The sequence below is a fragment of the Microcebus murinus genome, chromosome 5, assembly GCF_040939455.1.
Source record: "Microcebus murinus isolate Inina chromosome 5, M.murinus_Inina_mat1.0, whole genome shotgun sequence".
In the NCBI taxonomy this organism is placed as follows: Eukaryota; Metazoa; Chordata; class Mammalia; order Primates; family Cheirogaleidae; genus Microcebus; species Microcebus murinus.
In genome coordinates this window covers 43,451,207-43,469,082 of record NC_134108.1, presented here as the reverse complement: position 1 = coordinate 43,469,082, position 17,876 = coordinate 43,451,207, and the positions used below count along the sequence as shown (strand labels likewise).

General features: G+C 39.0%; 1 protein-coding gene across 1 annotated transcript; it reads left to right on the top strand.

Moving 5' to 3' along the window:
- The first annotated feature begins 10,354 nt into the window (after positions 1 to 10,354).
- CALHM6 (calcium homeostasis modulator family member 6) lies at positions 10,355 to 12,644 on the top strand. The gene is made up of 2 exons (XM_012753275.2): positions 10,355 to 11,351; positions 12,150 to 12,644. Exons 1-2 carry the CDS (start codon positions 10,803 to 10,805, stop codon positions 12,570 to 12,572), a joined length of 972 nt encoding a protein of 323 aa, XP_012608729.2. The 5' UTR covers positions 10,355 to 10,802; the 3' UTR covers positions 12,573 to 12,644.
- Positions 12,645 to 17,876: the final 5,232 nt, after the last annotated feature.

Below are 17,876 nucleotides of genomic sequence, written 5' to 3'. Positions count from 1 at the left end.
AAATTATTATACAATGTTCTAAATAGTATGCTGGGCTTTTTATACTATCTCATTTTAATTATCAAAAACATTGTTTAACATAAGTTGAGCCAGCTCTGTCCGTAGATAAAGCTAATATGCAATGTAATGGGAATAGCTTTGTGTGTGAGAAGAGTTGGGGGCAGAAAACCACTGACTCCACTGAGGGAGGCAATGATGAATAAGAGGTCCCAGATGCCTGGGAGCTCCTGGTATAGTAGGAGAGACAGAACTCTGCAAAGGAATGTTGAAATAGGCACATTAAGAACGATTGCACTGTTATTTATTTTTAAATGGTATGAGAGCAAAGAAACAGAAATGCTAACTCTGATTGGGAGTTTTGAAGAAGACTTCAATGAAGAGGTGACATTGAACTGAGTATTAAAGGAGGAGAGTAGTTTGCCAAGTGAAGAATAAAGAAATGCCAGTCAAGGCAGCGAGAAAGGCAAGTGAGAAGGCATGGTATTGAGGAAGACCATGAGATACATGCACAGGAAATGTAATGGTGTTCGCAGTGGTGCTGGAAACCAGGGTGCATGGGAAAGGGGCAGAGATGTATGGGGCGAGCCCCAGAAGAGCTTCTGTGCCAAAGTAGGAGTGTGGAACTTTTCCTCTGGGCAACTGGGAGCTTTGGGATTTTTCAACTGGAAAAGAATGTAGTTGGATTGCTTTCTTTTTCCTGCCTTATTAATAGAGAAATATAACCCATAGTCAGAAAAAAATTCTAAAACAGTTATACTGTATACAGCATAATTATAAAGCAAACATTACTGTAACCCTCACTCTGGTATAGAAATACAATGTTGCGAATACCCCTTTCCTACTCACCAGTCATAATCTCATTCAAGCCCCAAAGGTGATAACCTGTCCTGATTCTTAATCCCTTATTTTTCTTTCTAGTTTTACTTATGTATATACATCCTCAGAAAATAGAGTTTAATTTGGACTATTTCTGAACTTTTCATAAGTGAAGTCATACTAAAGATATTCTTTGTGTTTGATTTTTATCGCTCAATATTACATTTTAAAGATTCATCCTTGTTGATGGTTGCTGCAGCAATGTTTATTTTACATTGCTGTATAGTATTCTCTTGTTTGACTATTTCACAGTTTATCTTATCTGCTGTTGTATATTTGTTCTTTGATTTTTTACCAGTTCTCATACTTATTTTACTAGTTCTTTTACTAGTTTTTATGTTTATTATCAGTTCTTTTTTTAACCAGTTTTTTTTTACCAGCAATTATGAACAATACTGCTATGAGCTTTTGTACTCTGTATCCTGCTCACATGTGCATAACAGTCTCTACAGTATACTCAAATTCATTTTTTAAAAGACTTTTTAAGAGCAGTTTTAGGTTCACAGCAAGATTCAGAGGAAGGCATAGAGATTTCTCATCTATCTCCTCCCCAGATTCATGCACAGCCTCTCCCATTATCAACAGTCCCCACCAGAGAGCTACATTTACTACAATTGATGAACCTATATTGATAGATCATAATCACCCAAAATACACAGTTTACATTAGGGTTCACTCTTGGTGTACACTCTATAGATTTGGACAAATATACAACAACATGTATCCACCATTATAGTATCCTCCAGATTTATTTCACTGCCCTAAACATCCTCTGTGCTCTGCCTATTTATTCCTCCCCCACCCATGACTTTGGCAACCACTGATCATTTTGCTGTCACCAGAATTTTGCCTTTTCTAGGATGTCGTACAGTTGCAATTATATGGTACATAGCCTTTTCAGATTGTCTTCTTTCACTTGGTAATAGGCATTTAAGTTTCTTTCATGTCTTTTCATGACTTGATAGCTCATTTCTTTTTAATATTGAGTAATATTCCATTGTTGGGATGTAACAGCATATCTATCATTTATCCACTGATTTACTGAAGGACATCTTGGTTGCTTCCAAATTTTGGCAATTACAAATAAAGCCGCTGTAAACACCCATATGCAAATTTTTCTGTGAACATAAGTTTTCGCTTCCTTTGGGTAGATATTGAAGGAGCTCAGGAACTTTCACCCCAAAATATGACTCCTTGGTATAAAGAATATTTTGACTTGTAAGCCCTTCTAGATGAACAAAGCATGGGAAGGGTCTTTCCCTCCATCTGCATAAACAGATTGACCAATCAAAAAATCAAAGGTGGCAATTGACTTCCCTTCCTCTCCCTGTTATCACAATACATTGCAGAATGCAACCAGACCTGGTCCAAATTATTTAAAACATAATATCTGTCTCTTGGGTTAATTTACGAGTCAATCTGTTTCCCCTGTCCATTCATTCTCCCTAGCAACCGTTTGTCACCCCTAAACAAAATTACCTATATTCCTCATTTTCCTCCCTCCCCTCTGAAAGGCATATATAAAAATATATTAACTTCATTGTGATATTGGGTAATCATTCTGTTATTCTCCCCATGTGCATGGTAAGTAAACTTTTCTCTTATTAATCTGCCTTGTGAGTTGATCTTTCAGCGAACTTTTGGGGGAAAGGGCAAATTTCCCTTCACTTCTACAATATCAAAGAGCACAATTGCTGGAACATATGGTAAGAGCATTTTTGTTTTGTAAGAACTGCTAAACTGCCTTCCAAAGTGACTGCACAATTTTGCATTCCTGCCAGCAATGAATGATGCATTCGTTGTGGCATAAACTGCAGAGGGATGAGATAATAAGGGCCTGGACCACATTCAGTGAGGGTGGGAAGGAGAGATCCAAACTGAGGAGCCGTCCTGAGGCAGAATCAAGCTGCACAAGAAATGAAGTGGCACCTGCCAGTGATCCTGAGTTTTCTAGCTTGAAAGACACCAAAATTCTGGAGGAAGAATAAGTTTTAACATAAAATGAGTTCTGTTTGGGGTTGGAGATGATTGCTGAACATACAAGTATAGATGTCTGCGAGGCAATTAGAAATGCCCATGTAGAATTTAGGAAATGGTGGGGCTAGAGATGAAAATTTGGAAATGTCAACAAACAGTTGGTTGTCCAAGCCATGGGAAAGGATAATAATGAAAATTGCTGACACTTTTGAGCATTTACTATGTGCCAGACACTATTATAAGAATGTTACATGTATCTACTCATTTAATCTTCACAACAACCCAGTGAAGCAGGTAATGTTATTTTCCATTTACAGACAAGAGAACTGAAGTGTGGAGATTAATTAGCTTGCCCAAAGTCACATGTCAGTGGTGGAGCCAAGAAGAGGTTATTCAGGGTGTTAAAATATATATGGAAAGGACTAAACTATAGTGAGTACCAATATGGATATTTTGGAAGAGAAGGGGGAGCTTGGGAAAGAGACTTGGATGAATAGTCATGGAGTTAGGAAGAGAGCTTAATAGCCAAACTTAAATTAGCTTAATAAGAACGATAAGTACTGCAGGCGTGTGACACTACCAGAGGAAGTCAGGTATAGTGCCAAAGTAGAGTCACAGAAAGCCAAACTCTTAATCTAGCTGTAAACAAAACCTATTCAGGATTGGTTCATTGCTTCCAAGAAAGAAAGAGAAACTTCTTTAAGGAATCTAAAAGTAAAATACAGAAAAATTGTTATTGCCCTTTGGCTGCTTTGTCAGCTAAAGTAAAAAGAGCAGTTCCTCCTTTAAGTAGTTCAGTTATAGCTGTGGAAAGACGGTGGCGAATGGGGGAAGTAACAGGAAAGACTGTGGGAAGTAGCAAGACAGAAGCAGCTGAGCTGAGCAGGGAGGAGAGCAGGAAGAAGTCGGGAGAGTCCCTGCTCTGCCCAGGCCTGCATCTGTCCGTCCCCCACTGTGGCTTGGTGACTCTGACGAAAGTGGGTGGGAGAGTAGGTGTCCAGGTGGCCTTTCAGCTGCACCTGGAACCTGCCTCATGACCCTGTCTTCCTCCTCTCTGGATAGGCTACCTACTGTTTGTCACTGGTTTGGCAATTCCAGATGCCTCATGTTATTCTGAGCTGTGCAGCTGTGTTGGTCAGACAGGCACGACCTCTGTGGAAGGGAAGAACAAGCTGAATACAACAGGCACGGTGCTGGTTGTGCAGTAAGAGAGGAGAAAATCTAAGTCTCATTCATTCATTCATTCCTTCATTTACCAATTTACACATTATTCCCACAAATATATATTGGACACCTATAGTGTCCTAGGCACTATGCCAAGACCTGTGTAACCAAAAGGGGATTAAGTCATGCTTGGTCCTTGCCCTCTAGGCACTTATAATCTAGTTGGGAAAATGAACAACGAAATGGTAAACAGCAAATAAAAGATGATAAAACTGCCACTGTAATAAGGGGAAAATGCAGGTAAAGAACATGAAGGGGTGGGTGAGGAATAATTTAGATTGTTCATGGAAGATGTGGCAGACTTCCTGTGCTCACTCATGCCCAGTTATCAGCCTTTAAGGCATGTTTCCATACTTCTCCTCTCCCTTGCAATGGGTGAAACTTTGTAACTAGTTCTGACTAGATATTGATATCTGAAGCAGTGTGCTTCCATAATAAAAACCCTAAAATATGTGGCATGTGCTTGGCAGTGATGGACAGCATAGAAACTGATGATGGAGACTAGAGAGATGACAATTCTTGTTATGTTGTGGTTGGTAACACCAACTTCTGTATTAACTTGGAAGGAAGATTATGTAGCGAAAGAAAATGTGACTTTAAGCAAAAAGATTGGAAAACAATGTTTCTAGTGTGTGTTGGCAGCTACTTGCTATGTTTTGGGAAGGATTTATAAGCTGAGAAGAGAATTGGTTGGTTTGCAAGCAAATGTGAAAAAGAATAAAGATATTTCAGAAAATTGGGGTCTTGCAAAATTGGAAATCCTAACAAGCTTTAGACTTTAAACACTAAGACAGAAATTGAGAAAGCCCTGAAAGACAAAACCCATTAAAATAAAACTGTAGAAAGATCAAAGTAAAAGTATGGCCTCTACACCTATTCATAATGCCTCTCAATATGGAGGAACTTCAGGGCAGATAAAATTAAGGTATTCAATTGGATAAATGCTCAGAGAAAAGATAAAATTAAGGGTGTGGTTTTCCACAGAAAATCATAGACTCACGTAGATTCAGGATACCGGTGAAGGTTAGAGAAAGACAGAAATGGAGATGGAGAAAGGGAGGGAGGGAGAGAGGAAGGAAGTTGGGAGGAGAGAGAGAAAGATAGAAAGAGAGAGAGAATATGAATGGGGTAAGAAGGAAAAAGAATAGAGTAGGTTTGAGAACCATGTCTTGGAAAGAACTGTGAGTCTTGGCAAATATAGTTTACTGGAATCAAAGAGATAAGAAGCTTACTAAATTACCACTGGACAAAAGCTGTAAAGCCCTCTAACTTGAGGGTGCAAAAATATTCCTTGAGTCTCAGGACTCCACCCTCTGGAAGGTCTTCTTCTGTTATCTTCCATATACTTCCATGCCATATACTATGGGCATATGCCCTTATTGGGGACTGAGTAATTTTCTTAGTTCATGTCCAACTTGTATAATGTTGGAAGACCATAGGTCCACTTGGGCTTGTGGTTTCTTTGATTTTAAATTTCTCCCAAAAGAGATAAGCTTCTTATCTCTTTGATTCCAGTAAACTGTATTTGCCAATATCCACCGTTCTTTTCAAGACATGATTCTATTCTTTTGCCTTCTTGCAAAGTAAATTTTCTTTGTATACAAATGGATTTATGAAATGAAATTTTTTTACTTACCTTTTTCAATTAACATTTCTTCTGTGTCTTTTCATTGATACCAGCACATACAGATCTACCTCAATGGTATGGATCTACTTTTTATTCCATTGCATAGATATACCATAATTTATTAAATACTTCTCTACAACTGAAATATGCAGCAAACTTCAAGTGATGCATTCTTTCAGGGAAGATTTTCTATGACAGTTTATGTTCTCCAGTGAGCTAATTTAATTTTTTGAGATTTTATAATAGTATTATCTATAATTTATAGAACCCCCAATTTTATTCTATTAGGTTATTTTTATTTTATTTATTTCTATTCTTTGATTTTTACTTGTTATTTATTACTATTTTCTGTAGAAATCCAAAACTTTGATCACAGATCATACATTAGTAAAGCAATTTGAGTTCAGGAGAACAAGGCTTGTAATGAAACAAAATATAGATGGTCATTGATGATGAAGCTGGAGCACATATTAAAATCACCTTTGAAATAACAACTTGATTTGATGTGTGTTATGGTCTGAATGTTGGTGTCCTCCCAAAATTCATATGTTGGAACCTAACATCCAATGTGGCAGTATTAAGAGGTGGGACCTTTTGAGAAGTGATTAACTCATGAGGGCTGTGCTGTCATAGATGGGATTAATGCTCTTATAAAAGAGGTTGAAGAGAGCTTCCTTGCCTCTTCCACCATGTAAGGACACAAAGTAGGTGCCATCTATGAGGATCAAGCCCTTCCCAGACACCAAATCTGCTAGTGTCTTGATCTTGGACTTCCCAGCCTCTGCAACTATGAGAAATAAATTTTTGTCTATAAATTACCTAGTCTAAAGTATTTTGTTATAGCAGCCTGGATGGACTAAGACAATGGAAAATTTATTTTTTTACCAAAATTTCTAATAGAAAAAGGTTTTTAAAACCTCACAAGGAAAACTAGGGACTTTAATAGCCTTAGAGTATGAAGATGATGTGTATGATGATGGCAGTAACAACAATGATGACAACAGACTAGACAAATCTGGGTTCTCTGAGTTAAAATAATCATCTGCTGCCAGAAAAAGCAAATATAGCATGTGAATCAGTGAATACTTACACTTTTGTGATAGGTTTAGGAATTTCATGCAAAGAAAGGGAAAAAATATCTATAAAAAGGTTATTTGAAATGCCATGGGGATGCCATTTAACAAATGACACTTGTGTGCCAAGGAAAGAGTCTGATCTTTTGCTCCTTCTGCTTTATAATTCTATAGGAAGAACTTTTATAAACACTCAAAAAAATCTTAAGATAATAGCATGTTCCAGATTTTCAAATATATTACCTAACATGAACAATATATCCATAAATTTTAACATTCAGAAAGATATTCTGTCTAAGATTGGCAGTGTCAGACTTCCTAAATTAACTTGTTATTTTGGGTATCTGACATTGTGTCTTGCACTGGTAAATACTTCAGATATTTTAATCTTAATTTGCTTTTACTCTTTTGGTGGGTCTTGAGGCCAGGATTAATGCTTTGTTAGAATCTAGCAGTCATATTCCAAGTAGGGTCTGTGTTCTCTTGAGAGCTACAGAGAATAGTGTTTGAGAACTAGCTTACTTGAAGACAATTGCAAAGAACTTTCAGATTCACAGCATGAATGTGCATTTCCTTTCAAGAGTCTTCTTTTCCAAGAAATGTTTTGTGGTTTCTTAAACCCATTCTTGACACTGGTAATAACAGTGCTGAGAAACAAAGTGCTGCAGTTAACAAAAACCAAACAAAATCCATAACTGTTGGCTTTCCAAAGTGATTAACATGAGACCCTCCCACTCATTTCTTAACAGCTGAAGCACATTGGTATTAGAATCACAGATTTTCAAATGTGTAAAGGTATTTTAAATATTATTTAGCCTGCTCTCAGATAAAATTTCTGAAACCTCTTCACACCATTAGCATGTTAGTCTATTTCAATGAAGGGCTGAACTTCTGAGCAGTGTCATCTCAGAACAGAGCTGGGTGTGGAGGGCTGGACAATCTTCAATAGACCCAGAACTAGAACTGCCGATGGATCCAGAGGTGGGCAGGGGGAGGGGGCTGGATGCCAGGGTATGAGACTCAATGGCAAGTGCTGGAGAACATTCAGGCTGGCAGCAGAACCTGGGCTCTGAACAGCATAGAAACCTGGACTACGTACAATGATCATCACTATCTGGGACATCTGTGATTGAGAGAGCATAGAAATAGCAAACCCAGAAAGTGACTGGAGACACAAGCTGACAGGACAATATATCAGGATGCAGCTCTGCCTGTAGTAAGTCTCAGGGGGAGAATTGCAAACTACATATTCTAGTCTATGAAGCACCTAAACCCGACCAGACACAAGCAGCTTTGTTCTCATGAGTGCCACCTTCCTTCTCTCCTTCAATGCTCCCATCACTCTGGCCTTTCCGACCACGCTCCTTTGCACCCCATACTCCTTGTCAGTCATATTAAATGTTATCACCTAACAGAGAGTTTCTCAGGACATTGTCTCACTTATTATACCATTTGCATTCTCTGCATAATATTTAGAATCCACCCCCCATCATCACCCATTTTCTATGTCCTCTCACTATAAGCTCAAAGAGAGCAGGGTACCTGATGGTCTTGTTCCTTTTTGTATCCAGCGATATCTACTTTTTATGGGGACCTGGCACATTCTGGGTGCTTATTAAACATTTAAATGAATGACTGAATGAGCAAATGAACTAATTAATAAATTGGTTAACAAATGAATTAATCTAATCAGGGGAGGGAGCTGACAGATGAAAGTTTTTGTAACTAAAAATATTTGAAACAAATCCTTCACTAAATAATAGGAGACGGAGAGAAGAAGGTGGTTGCATTTATTAGAGTCTTAATAAATGAAGGAAAGAAAACAGAGGTAGGAGTGAGGGGGAGGAGGAAGTAGTACTAAATATTAATAGCTCGGGGCTCAGTGGAGGATAAACTATTACAGGATGGTGGTAAAGTCCTGGTTTGGGCATCATAGTGGATAACCAGAAGAATGCCAGCCCTCCTTCTTGGTTTGAGAAAAGGGGGAGAATAAATAAACCTCACTTAAGAGTATGACGGAATGCATTTTAGTTAGGTTTCAGCTAAGAATATTTAGATAAGGCCATCTGCAGAAAGGTTGTGGATATATTGAGGTTTGTCCATGATGGAGTATGGAAAGTGTGGAGAAGGTAAGCAACCTTTTAGAGGAGTGGGATGGGGGTGAACCAAGAGTCTAGCAGTAAGAGGAGAGTTACTCAAGGCAAAGGGAAGGGAGTTTTTTTGTTTTTGTTTTTTTTTTTGGAGATGGAGGATTACAGAGATAATAGTCATAGCAGAAATGATTTTCCTCAAGCAAGCAACTTTGCGGCAAGTTCATAGGAAGCCTGGCGGTACCTAGTCCAATCTCAGAGAAAAGTGCCTTGACTGTCCTGCACTACAGTGAGGACCCTGATCTGTGGTTGGCCTCTAAACAGACTGAAAGAATAGCTATGTATCACACCACTGTGGAACGGTGGTTTTGTGGCTCTACGCTAGGCACTGGTGATAGGGATGGTGGTGGAGTAGTAAGAAGGTAAGTTAGACTAAGAAAATAATAATATGTTTCTTGCCCCTTCTCTAACAATTCACTTGTTTCTATGGGCTACTTATTTTTCCCAGATAAAACCAGGTGAGCCTAGCGGATGGGGACCAACAGCAACCAGTTCACTGTGAACTGCCCACTCAGACTCCATATGCAGAAACCCTCCTTGTGGCAAGCAGACAGCTGAGGGGAACACCAATTCTCTTAAGGTAGTAGAGAGTTACTGAGTCAGTGAATACAATTATTGGTCTAAAATTTGCATTCATTGGAATTCTTAAGAAATGTACAACATAGTTATTTGTTGTCTATTCCCAAGGTTGCAATGTAAGAGGTAAACCCTCACACTGAGCATTCATTTAATAGACATACCCTATATGTAAAGGCACTTTACGTATGTTCCTCAATTTATTCATCATGACAATCTCGAAAAGTGGGCATTAGTATCCTTCTTTTACAAATGAGAATGCTGCATCATAGAGGGACATACTTGTTAGACCCACATACAGATACACAGACACAATGTACCTGGCTTCAAAGTCCAGGTTTTTTCAAGCACACCTCACCTCACTCTGGAGACACTCAGAGTAAGGCTCAGTGTCACAGTTTGTGTCAGAACAATGCTCGAACAATCCTCTGAGGATTGTGTCAGAACAATCCTGGAGAAAACTGAAGGCAGAGGCAACAATGTGAGATAGATGTAACTGCAGTCTGAAGTTTTTGGTTCATATTCTGTGCTGATCAACTTGGTGGTCACAGAATAAGAATTTGACACTCCTCCAGGTATTGACAGTTATAACATTCCTGAAGAAAAGCATTGTGTTGATGAGTAAATGAATATAATATATTTAGTCTAATGTCTTGTGAGAGATCAGGCAGAGGAGAGGACAATGTAAACTAGGCCGGTGGTTCCATCTAGGAGGGAGACAGGGAAGGAAGGGTACAGGGCATCACAGAAGCACTAGACCTTAAGCTGGGCTTTGCTGTGACTTAACTTATGAAAGAGAAACCAGAAATTTGTCTTTGAATAATATTTACTGTAAGTGATCAGGTTTTTTTTTGGTTTTTTTTTTGGTAATTATTTGGTCTTACTGGTTGTTGGCTTAGCAACTAGGGTGGCTGCAATAGAGGAAAATATGGTTTTTCCCAATTTGCCCAAGCGGCTGCATTGGGTCAGGAAGGCCTTCTGGTTCTTTGTCAGATTGGAAGAAACAGTGGTAACTACACAGGGACTATCTCCTGGCAGAGTTCCCGAACTGGGGGAGAGAGGACCCTTTGCCCTTCGCAACCGGGTGGGTACCAGGGAAGTCAGGCGTACTGGGAGCGTTTGCTTGCCCGGGTCTTTCTGTCAACCAGAACTGATGTGGTTGAAATGAAAAGTGAAACTTCAGGAACCCCTGAAAAAGCTGCTTCTTTGTAAAGCCCCAGACCTCAGGCCACCCAACCAATCGACAAGCAGGCAGGCGAAGGCGCAGAAGCACCTGGGCCTGTGCAAGGCCCCTGGAGGATGAAGCCAATGGAGAAGTTTCAGGCAGTGCTGGACTTGCACCTCAAGCACCACCGCGCGCTGAGCTACGGCCTGGTGACTCTGCTGACGGCGGGCGGGGAGCGCATCTTCTCCGCCGTCGTGTTCCAGTGCCCCTGCACCACCGCCACCTGGAACCTGACCTACGGCCTGGTCTTCCTGCTGGTGCCGGCGCTCGTGCTCTTCCTCCTGGGCTACGCGCTGAGCACGCGCACGTGGCGCCTGGTGACCGGCTGCTGTAGGCGCGCGCGGAGCGCCCACTCGAGGTGCTGCTCCCGCCAGCTGCGCTGCGTCCAGGTGTGCATGGAGCTGACCGCGGCCGCCGCGCTCGCGCCCCTCACCTGGGTGGCCGTGGCGCTGCTCGGGGGCTCCTTCTTCGAGTGCGCGGCCAGCGGGAGCGCGGCCCTGGCGCGGAGCCTGTGCCGGGACCGGCACCCAAACTGCACGGCCCAGCTGCCGCTGGTGCCCTGCGGCAAGGCCACGGCGGCCGGCGTGCAGGACCTCCTGCTGCAGCTCAAGTCTCAGTCACAGGTCGGGCAGGCGCGGGCGCCGGATGTGGTTGGGAGGGACAGAGGGGGCGAGTCTCTGCGGGCTGGGGCCGCTGGGGTGAGGGAGAAATCAGTGACTTCTCTCCAGACATAGGACACCCTAAGAAAATCTAGAATGGCTCCTTGTTTCTAATGAGCCGACGAGAGAATATTTCAGTAAAACGAATGAAAAAGCGAAAAAGCATTCCTGTAAGTTTATGGCCCTGTAAGTGAAGTGGAGAGTGAGAGTGGGCACACCTACTTTTCGCCAGATACTGCGCTGGGCTCTTTACCTCTCACATCTGACAAGAGCCCTGTTGGGTTACTAGTATCGTATCTCCACTATATAGGGAATACGTTAAGTCTAGGTAAAGTTCTTTGTCCAGCCAGGGGAAAGCAGAATTGTTATCACTAAATGGGTATATACAATAAAATGGATCTGCCTGGCTCTAAAGCCACCACCCCACATTGTTTCTGAGCTTGCAAAGCTAGGAGGTTCTTTAAAATGAACGTTCCTTTCACTGGATTTGCAGAAATCCCACGTTCTGGGTTCTAAGAGAGTGACAAATGGGATCCTCCCTAAGCCCTTGACAGGACTTGGACTATGATTGACTTTCCAAGCAAGCAGCTGTACTGGGGGATTAGGGAGGTGACTGCCACTCCTTACTCTTAAGGGATTAAGTCCTAAAAGTGTTGTTTCTTCATATCATCATAACTGGTGAGTAGTTCAAACTTTATCTGAGGATTTTTAAATGTCTTATAAAAAAGTGACTAAATCACTATTTTGTTGTGCTTTCTTAAGGTGGTGGGCTGGTGCCTGATAGCAGCTGTTATCATCTGCTTTCTGATTTTTACCTGTGTCTCCCGCTGCCTATCTCCAGTTAGTTTTCTGCAGTTGAAATTCTGGAAAATCTATTTGGAAGAGGAGCAGAAGATCCTTAAAGGCCAAGCCACAGAGCATGCGAGTGAATTGGCAAAAGAGAATGTTAAATGTTTCTTTGAGCGCTTGCCTCCAAGACAATTGAACACCCCAAGCATTAAAGAGTGGCAGCAAATTTCATCACTATATACTTTCAACCCAAATGACCAGTACTACAGCTTGTTGCACAAATATGTTAACAGAAAAAAGGACAGTGACAGTATCAAATCTTCCGAAGGAGATGCAATGATTCCTGCTCTTGGATTTGTAGATTCATCTGGTATAACTAACACTTTTCAGTTATGACCTCATGATGAATAGAAAAAAAAGTTGTTTTGAATTATTGCTTCATTTTAAAAATTAAACACTGGTAATGGTTATGACTGCTTTCTTTTTTTCCAAATTGTGGATTTTTCGATCTGAAAATAAAATATAGAGCTTAACCTCTTTATTATATTAATTATTTAAAACAAACAAAACAAAAAAACAAGGGAAAGTGATTCACTCAAAGTGAGAAAATGGAGCTACATTAGAAGTCTTATATTCATTTTCTAGGGTCCTTTTCAAATAAAAGATTTTAGTCTTTTATAATGCTTTTTTCAAATAAAAGATTTTAGTAGCAAAAACAGTGAAAAGCAATTGAACTTCAGACCTTCCTATTAGGTTATCTGATGTTAATTTCAATTTCACTTTCTTGCCAACACCTGTTGGGAAGTTAAAAATTATGGCATTCTAGCTGGCTCTATGGTACAATGGATAGGTAGCTCATTGGACTTCCAGCCCAGGCTGTTGTGGTCATTCAAAAATTAGAGAATTTTATGGCTCTAATATGGTTACAATAAAAAATTAGTCATGAAAAAGAAAGTGAGTGTTCTTAAATATGAAATTTGAACAAGAGTTTAGGAGAATTGCAGGCAATAACTTGTTTTTAGTTTGTAGTATCAGAGGAAAACTTTTAAAGCTATTTGTTATGGTAAATTAAAATATACACAAAAGGAGAAAGGATAATATGATCCCCCTGCCCAAAGTAGTCATTATGTAGATTAAACAGAGCTAGAAAGTCAGATAAAACCCATACCATACAAATACATACGTAAATTGTGACCTGATTTAGATTAGGAGTCGAGGGGCTTGGGGAAGCCTGTGAAAGACATAGAATAAGGAGCTTCACACTTCAGGCAGAAGTAGTCTGTGCAAAGACAGGTGAGAAAGATTTTAAGATTGGAAGCCTTAAAGGCGACTGGAAGAATGAACAAGGGACAGATTATGCAGTGCCTTGAAACCATGGGAAGGATTTGGGTTTTCACCCTATGAGCATTTTAAGAAGATTGATGCCAAGGATTTAGTGACAGCAATCATATCTACAGATAAAATTTTGTTACTTGAAAATGCCAGGACTTTTCATGGATGCTTGGCTTCCATTCCTACCCAGCCTCCAAATTTATGACTGTTTTCTGCATTTTAAAAAATGAGATGTGAAAACTTTAAAACAATTGAGCAATGATCATACTTAGCTCTTCTTCTTCTCTTGCCAAACCCTTGTGCCCAGCTTCTATTTGCGTTTTGGGGGGCATACGGCCGTTATAAAGAGCTAGTCAACAGGGCTGAATATCCTGTTTTTAGGAGTCAAACATAACAAGAAAGTTGGCAGCAGTTTTTTTCCATTCTCTAAAATTGAAAATCATAACGTGTCTACTTCCATTTTTGTTTCTTTTATTTCAATTTCCAGTTTCTTTTTGTATATTCTTCCCTTTCAAAACTTTTTTTTGGTCTACTATTTATACTTGCATCTTCAATAGTATCATATTTTCTCCATTTTGTTGATTTATGCTCAACTTTTTCTAGCATAGTTTTAATAATTATTGTGAAAATATGTGTGCAAAATATAATATTAGAGAATAATGTGAAGTGAAAAGTACAATTACCTCATTTCTTTGCAATATTTTTTCCCCAGAGGTAGCCATGTACTCTGTCTGCACAAATATTATCATAATATACATGTTGTTCTGTAACTTTTTCACATAAAATATCATTGTTTCATGTCAGTATATAACAATTTACCTTACTAAATAAATTACTGCATAGTATTCTGGTTATTAGGATATGCCCACTTTTTTGTTAAAACACACACACACAAACACATTCACAAGTGTATAAAGATAATTGTCCTTCCTGGAGACTAAGATTGGTGAAGGATGTATTTTTTAAACCTCATGCACTTTTGATCTTTGGATTTTTTGGAGTAAGGAATAATAAAAATTGTGTGCGTAGAAAAGATTATAAAGTGTCCTTGCATTGATGTAGGGCTTTATAGTTAACAAGCAATTTTGCATCTTTCACCTCATTTCATTTTTACAAGTTTGCAGGATACCCATGAAACATATCACTCACATTTCCAAATGAGGAATTGAAAGTTGGAGAGGTTACATTACTAAGTCATGTAGTCAATAAAGGCAAAACTGAAGCTAGGGTGCTGATCTTCTGTAGGTCATATGGTTTGACGGGGCCACTTGGCAGTTTTTAGTACTGGGTCAAATTTTTCCCTTCTTAGCCCATGTACCTCTGTGAGCAAAAGAGATACAAATGTCCCGAATGACCCTTAATATTTTACATTTCATCTTGAAACTTGGCAATTGCTGGTAGCTAAGACCACTTTGAATAAGCACAGTGAGACTGAGACATAGTAGAGTTATTTCATGATGGAACAAGGTCACTGCTGTTTGGCATGACCCACCACTCCTCTGGGCCTGGCCCCAAACAAGCCCCATTACAGGCTCAAAAAGCATTTCTACACTTCATGTGTATTTTCTTGCTGATTTGCCAAATGATTCTTTATCATCACCCTCAGCTTCATGCTGTCCTGAAAGCTTAACTTTAAAAGAGATTCAGACACAGCACCTGCTATTAACATTTGCTGAAAAATAACTGTATCGTTATAAGAGATGACTCTACACTGTATTGAGTACTAGCAAGATGATGCAATTTACAAGGCATAAGATTAAGCATGGTCTCCTCACTTCATGCAAAGCGATAGCCAGAAATATCAATGCTCTATGAACTGACTAAAGAAGCAAGCCCTGAGGGAAGAATTTAAAAATATAATTAATCAAATATTCAAATGGCTCTGACTGAAAAGTGTCTTGGAACCCCGAAGTTTCACAACATCCTGTGTCTTATCTACCAGGTGGCCTATAATAAATAATTCTTCCTAAGACAAAAGGTGGAGAAACGCTCCCAGTGTGAGTCAGCCCTGGCAGCAGCGCAACCAAAGCCTATTTCATCAGTAGCAAACTCCTTCTCAGTGTCTACCATGTGTCACACACTGAGCCTGCCCCCAAGCCTAAGCCTTTAGTTGATTGCATTCTGTCTCTTCCTATTCATTATCTACCAGTGAAATATTTCTTAGAAATTTCAATGTAAGGGCTGTGGAATTGATTGTATCGTATCCTTTATTCAGTCAAAGAGACCGGAATCAAAAAAGGGATATATTCTGTCAAGACCTTTTGCCACAAGGACCAGAACATTAAAAAGTTTCCAATGAAAGACAAATCCTACAAGATCAGGCAATTTATTATCATTTTAAAAATTGTGAAATATTAAGCATAGAAAACAGTGTATGAAACATTTACATACAATTTAAAGAATAATTACAAAGCAAACATCTATGTAACCACCGAAGAGGGGAAGAAATAGTACATTTCTAGTACCCCTAGGTTTTCTTTTAGAATTTTTCAGGTTTTACATGTAAATCTTTATTCCATCTTGAGTACATTTTTGTATGTAGTGAGAGATAGGGATCCAGTTTCATTCTTTTACATATGGCTATCCAATTTGCCCAGCACCATTTATTGAATAATCTTTTTTACAGTGTGTGCTTTGTTGAAAATCAGTTGTTTGTAGCTAAATAGCTTTATTTCTGGGTTTTCTATTGTGTTCCTTGGTCTATATGTCTACCTTTATATCAATACCATGCTATTTTGGTTACTATAGCCTTGTAGTATAATTTCAAGTCAGGTAATGTGATGCTTTCAGATTTGTTCTTTTTGCTTAAGATTGCTTTGGATATTCAGGGTCTTTTTTTGAGTCCATATATATTTTAGGATTGTTTTTTCTAGGTCTATGAAAAGTGACATTGTTATTTTGATGGGAATTGCATTGAATCTGTAAATCACTTTGGGCAGTATGCACATTTTAACAATGTTGATTCTTCCAATCCATGAGCATGGAATGCTTTTCCCTTTGTGTCATCTGTGATTTCTTTCATCAGTGTTTCATAGTTCTCCTTGTAGAGAACTCTCCCTTCCTTGGTTAAGTATATCCCTGGGTATTTTATGTTGTTTTCTGTCATTGTAAATGCTTGAGTTCTTGACTTAACTCTTAGCTTGACTGTTATTAGTGTATAGAAACGCTACTGATCTGTGTACATGAATTTTGTAACCTGAGACTTTCCTGAATTTTTTTATCAATTCTAGGAGTCTTATGGTGGACTCTTTAGGGTTTTCTAGATATAAGATCATATTGTTAGCAAACAGGGACAGTTTGACATACTCTTTCCTGATTTGAATGCCCTTTATTTCTTCCTCTTGCCAGATTGCTCTGCCTAGGACTTCCATTACTATGTTTAATAGAAGTGGTGACAATGGCCATCCTTGTCTTTTTCCAGTTCTTAGGGGAATGTTTTCAAATTTTCCCAATTCAGTGTGATTTTGGCTGTTTGTTTGTTGCATATGGATTTTATTATTTTAAGTTATGTTCCTTCTATGCCTAATTTGTTAGGGATTTTTTCCTGAAGGGGTGCTGGATTTTATCAAATACTTTTTCTGCATCTATTGAGATGATCATATGGCTTTTATTTTTAATTCTGTTTATGTAGTAAATCACATTCATGTGGAACCATCCCTGTGATGAAACCCACTTTAGCATGGTGATTTATCTTTTTGATGTGCTGTTGGGTTCAGTTTGCTAATATTTTGTTGAGGATTTTTGCATCTATGTGTAGGAAGGATATTGGTCCATAGTTTTCTTTTTGTGTTGTGTCCTTTCCTGGCTTTGATATTAGGGTGATACTGGCTTCATAAAATGTGTTAGGGAGATTTTCCTTCTTCTCAGTGTTATGGAATAGTTTCACTAGGCGAGGTGCCAGCTCTTCTTTTTAGGTTTGGTAGACTTTGGCTGTGGATCCATTTGGTCCTTTTGAGGAAAGGGAAAAAGCTCCATTTGAGCTTTTTTGCTGTTGTTGGGAGATTTTTTTTTTATTACTGTTTCAATCTTGTTACTCGTTACTCATGTGTTCAGGATTTCTATTTCTTCCTTATTCTAGCTTGAGAGATTGTCTGCTTCCAAAAATTTATTCACTTCCTCTGTATCTTCTAATTTGTGTGTATAGAGGTTTTCATAGTAATCTTGGATGCTATTTTGTATTTCTGTAGTATCAGTAGTAATGTCTCAGTTTTCTTTTCTGACTGAACTTATTTTAATCCTTTCTCTTCTATTCCAGATTAATCTAGCTAGTGGCCTATTGATCTTGTTTATCTATTGAAATAACCCACTTTTTGTTTAACTGATCCTTTGTGTTGTTTTTTGGTTTACATTTTGTTTAGTTCTCATCTG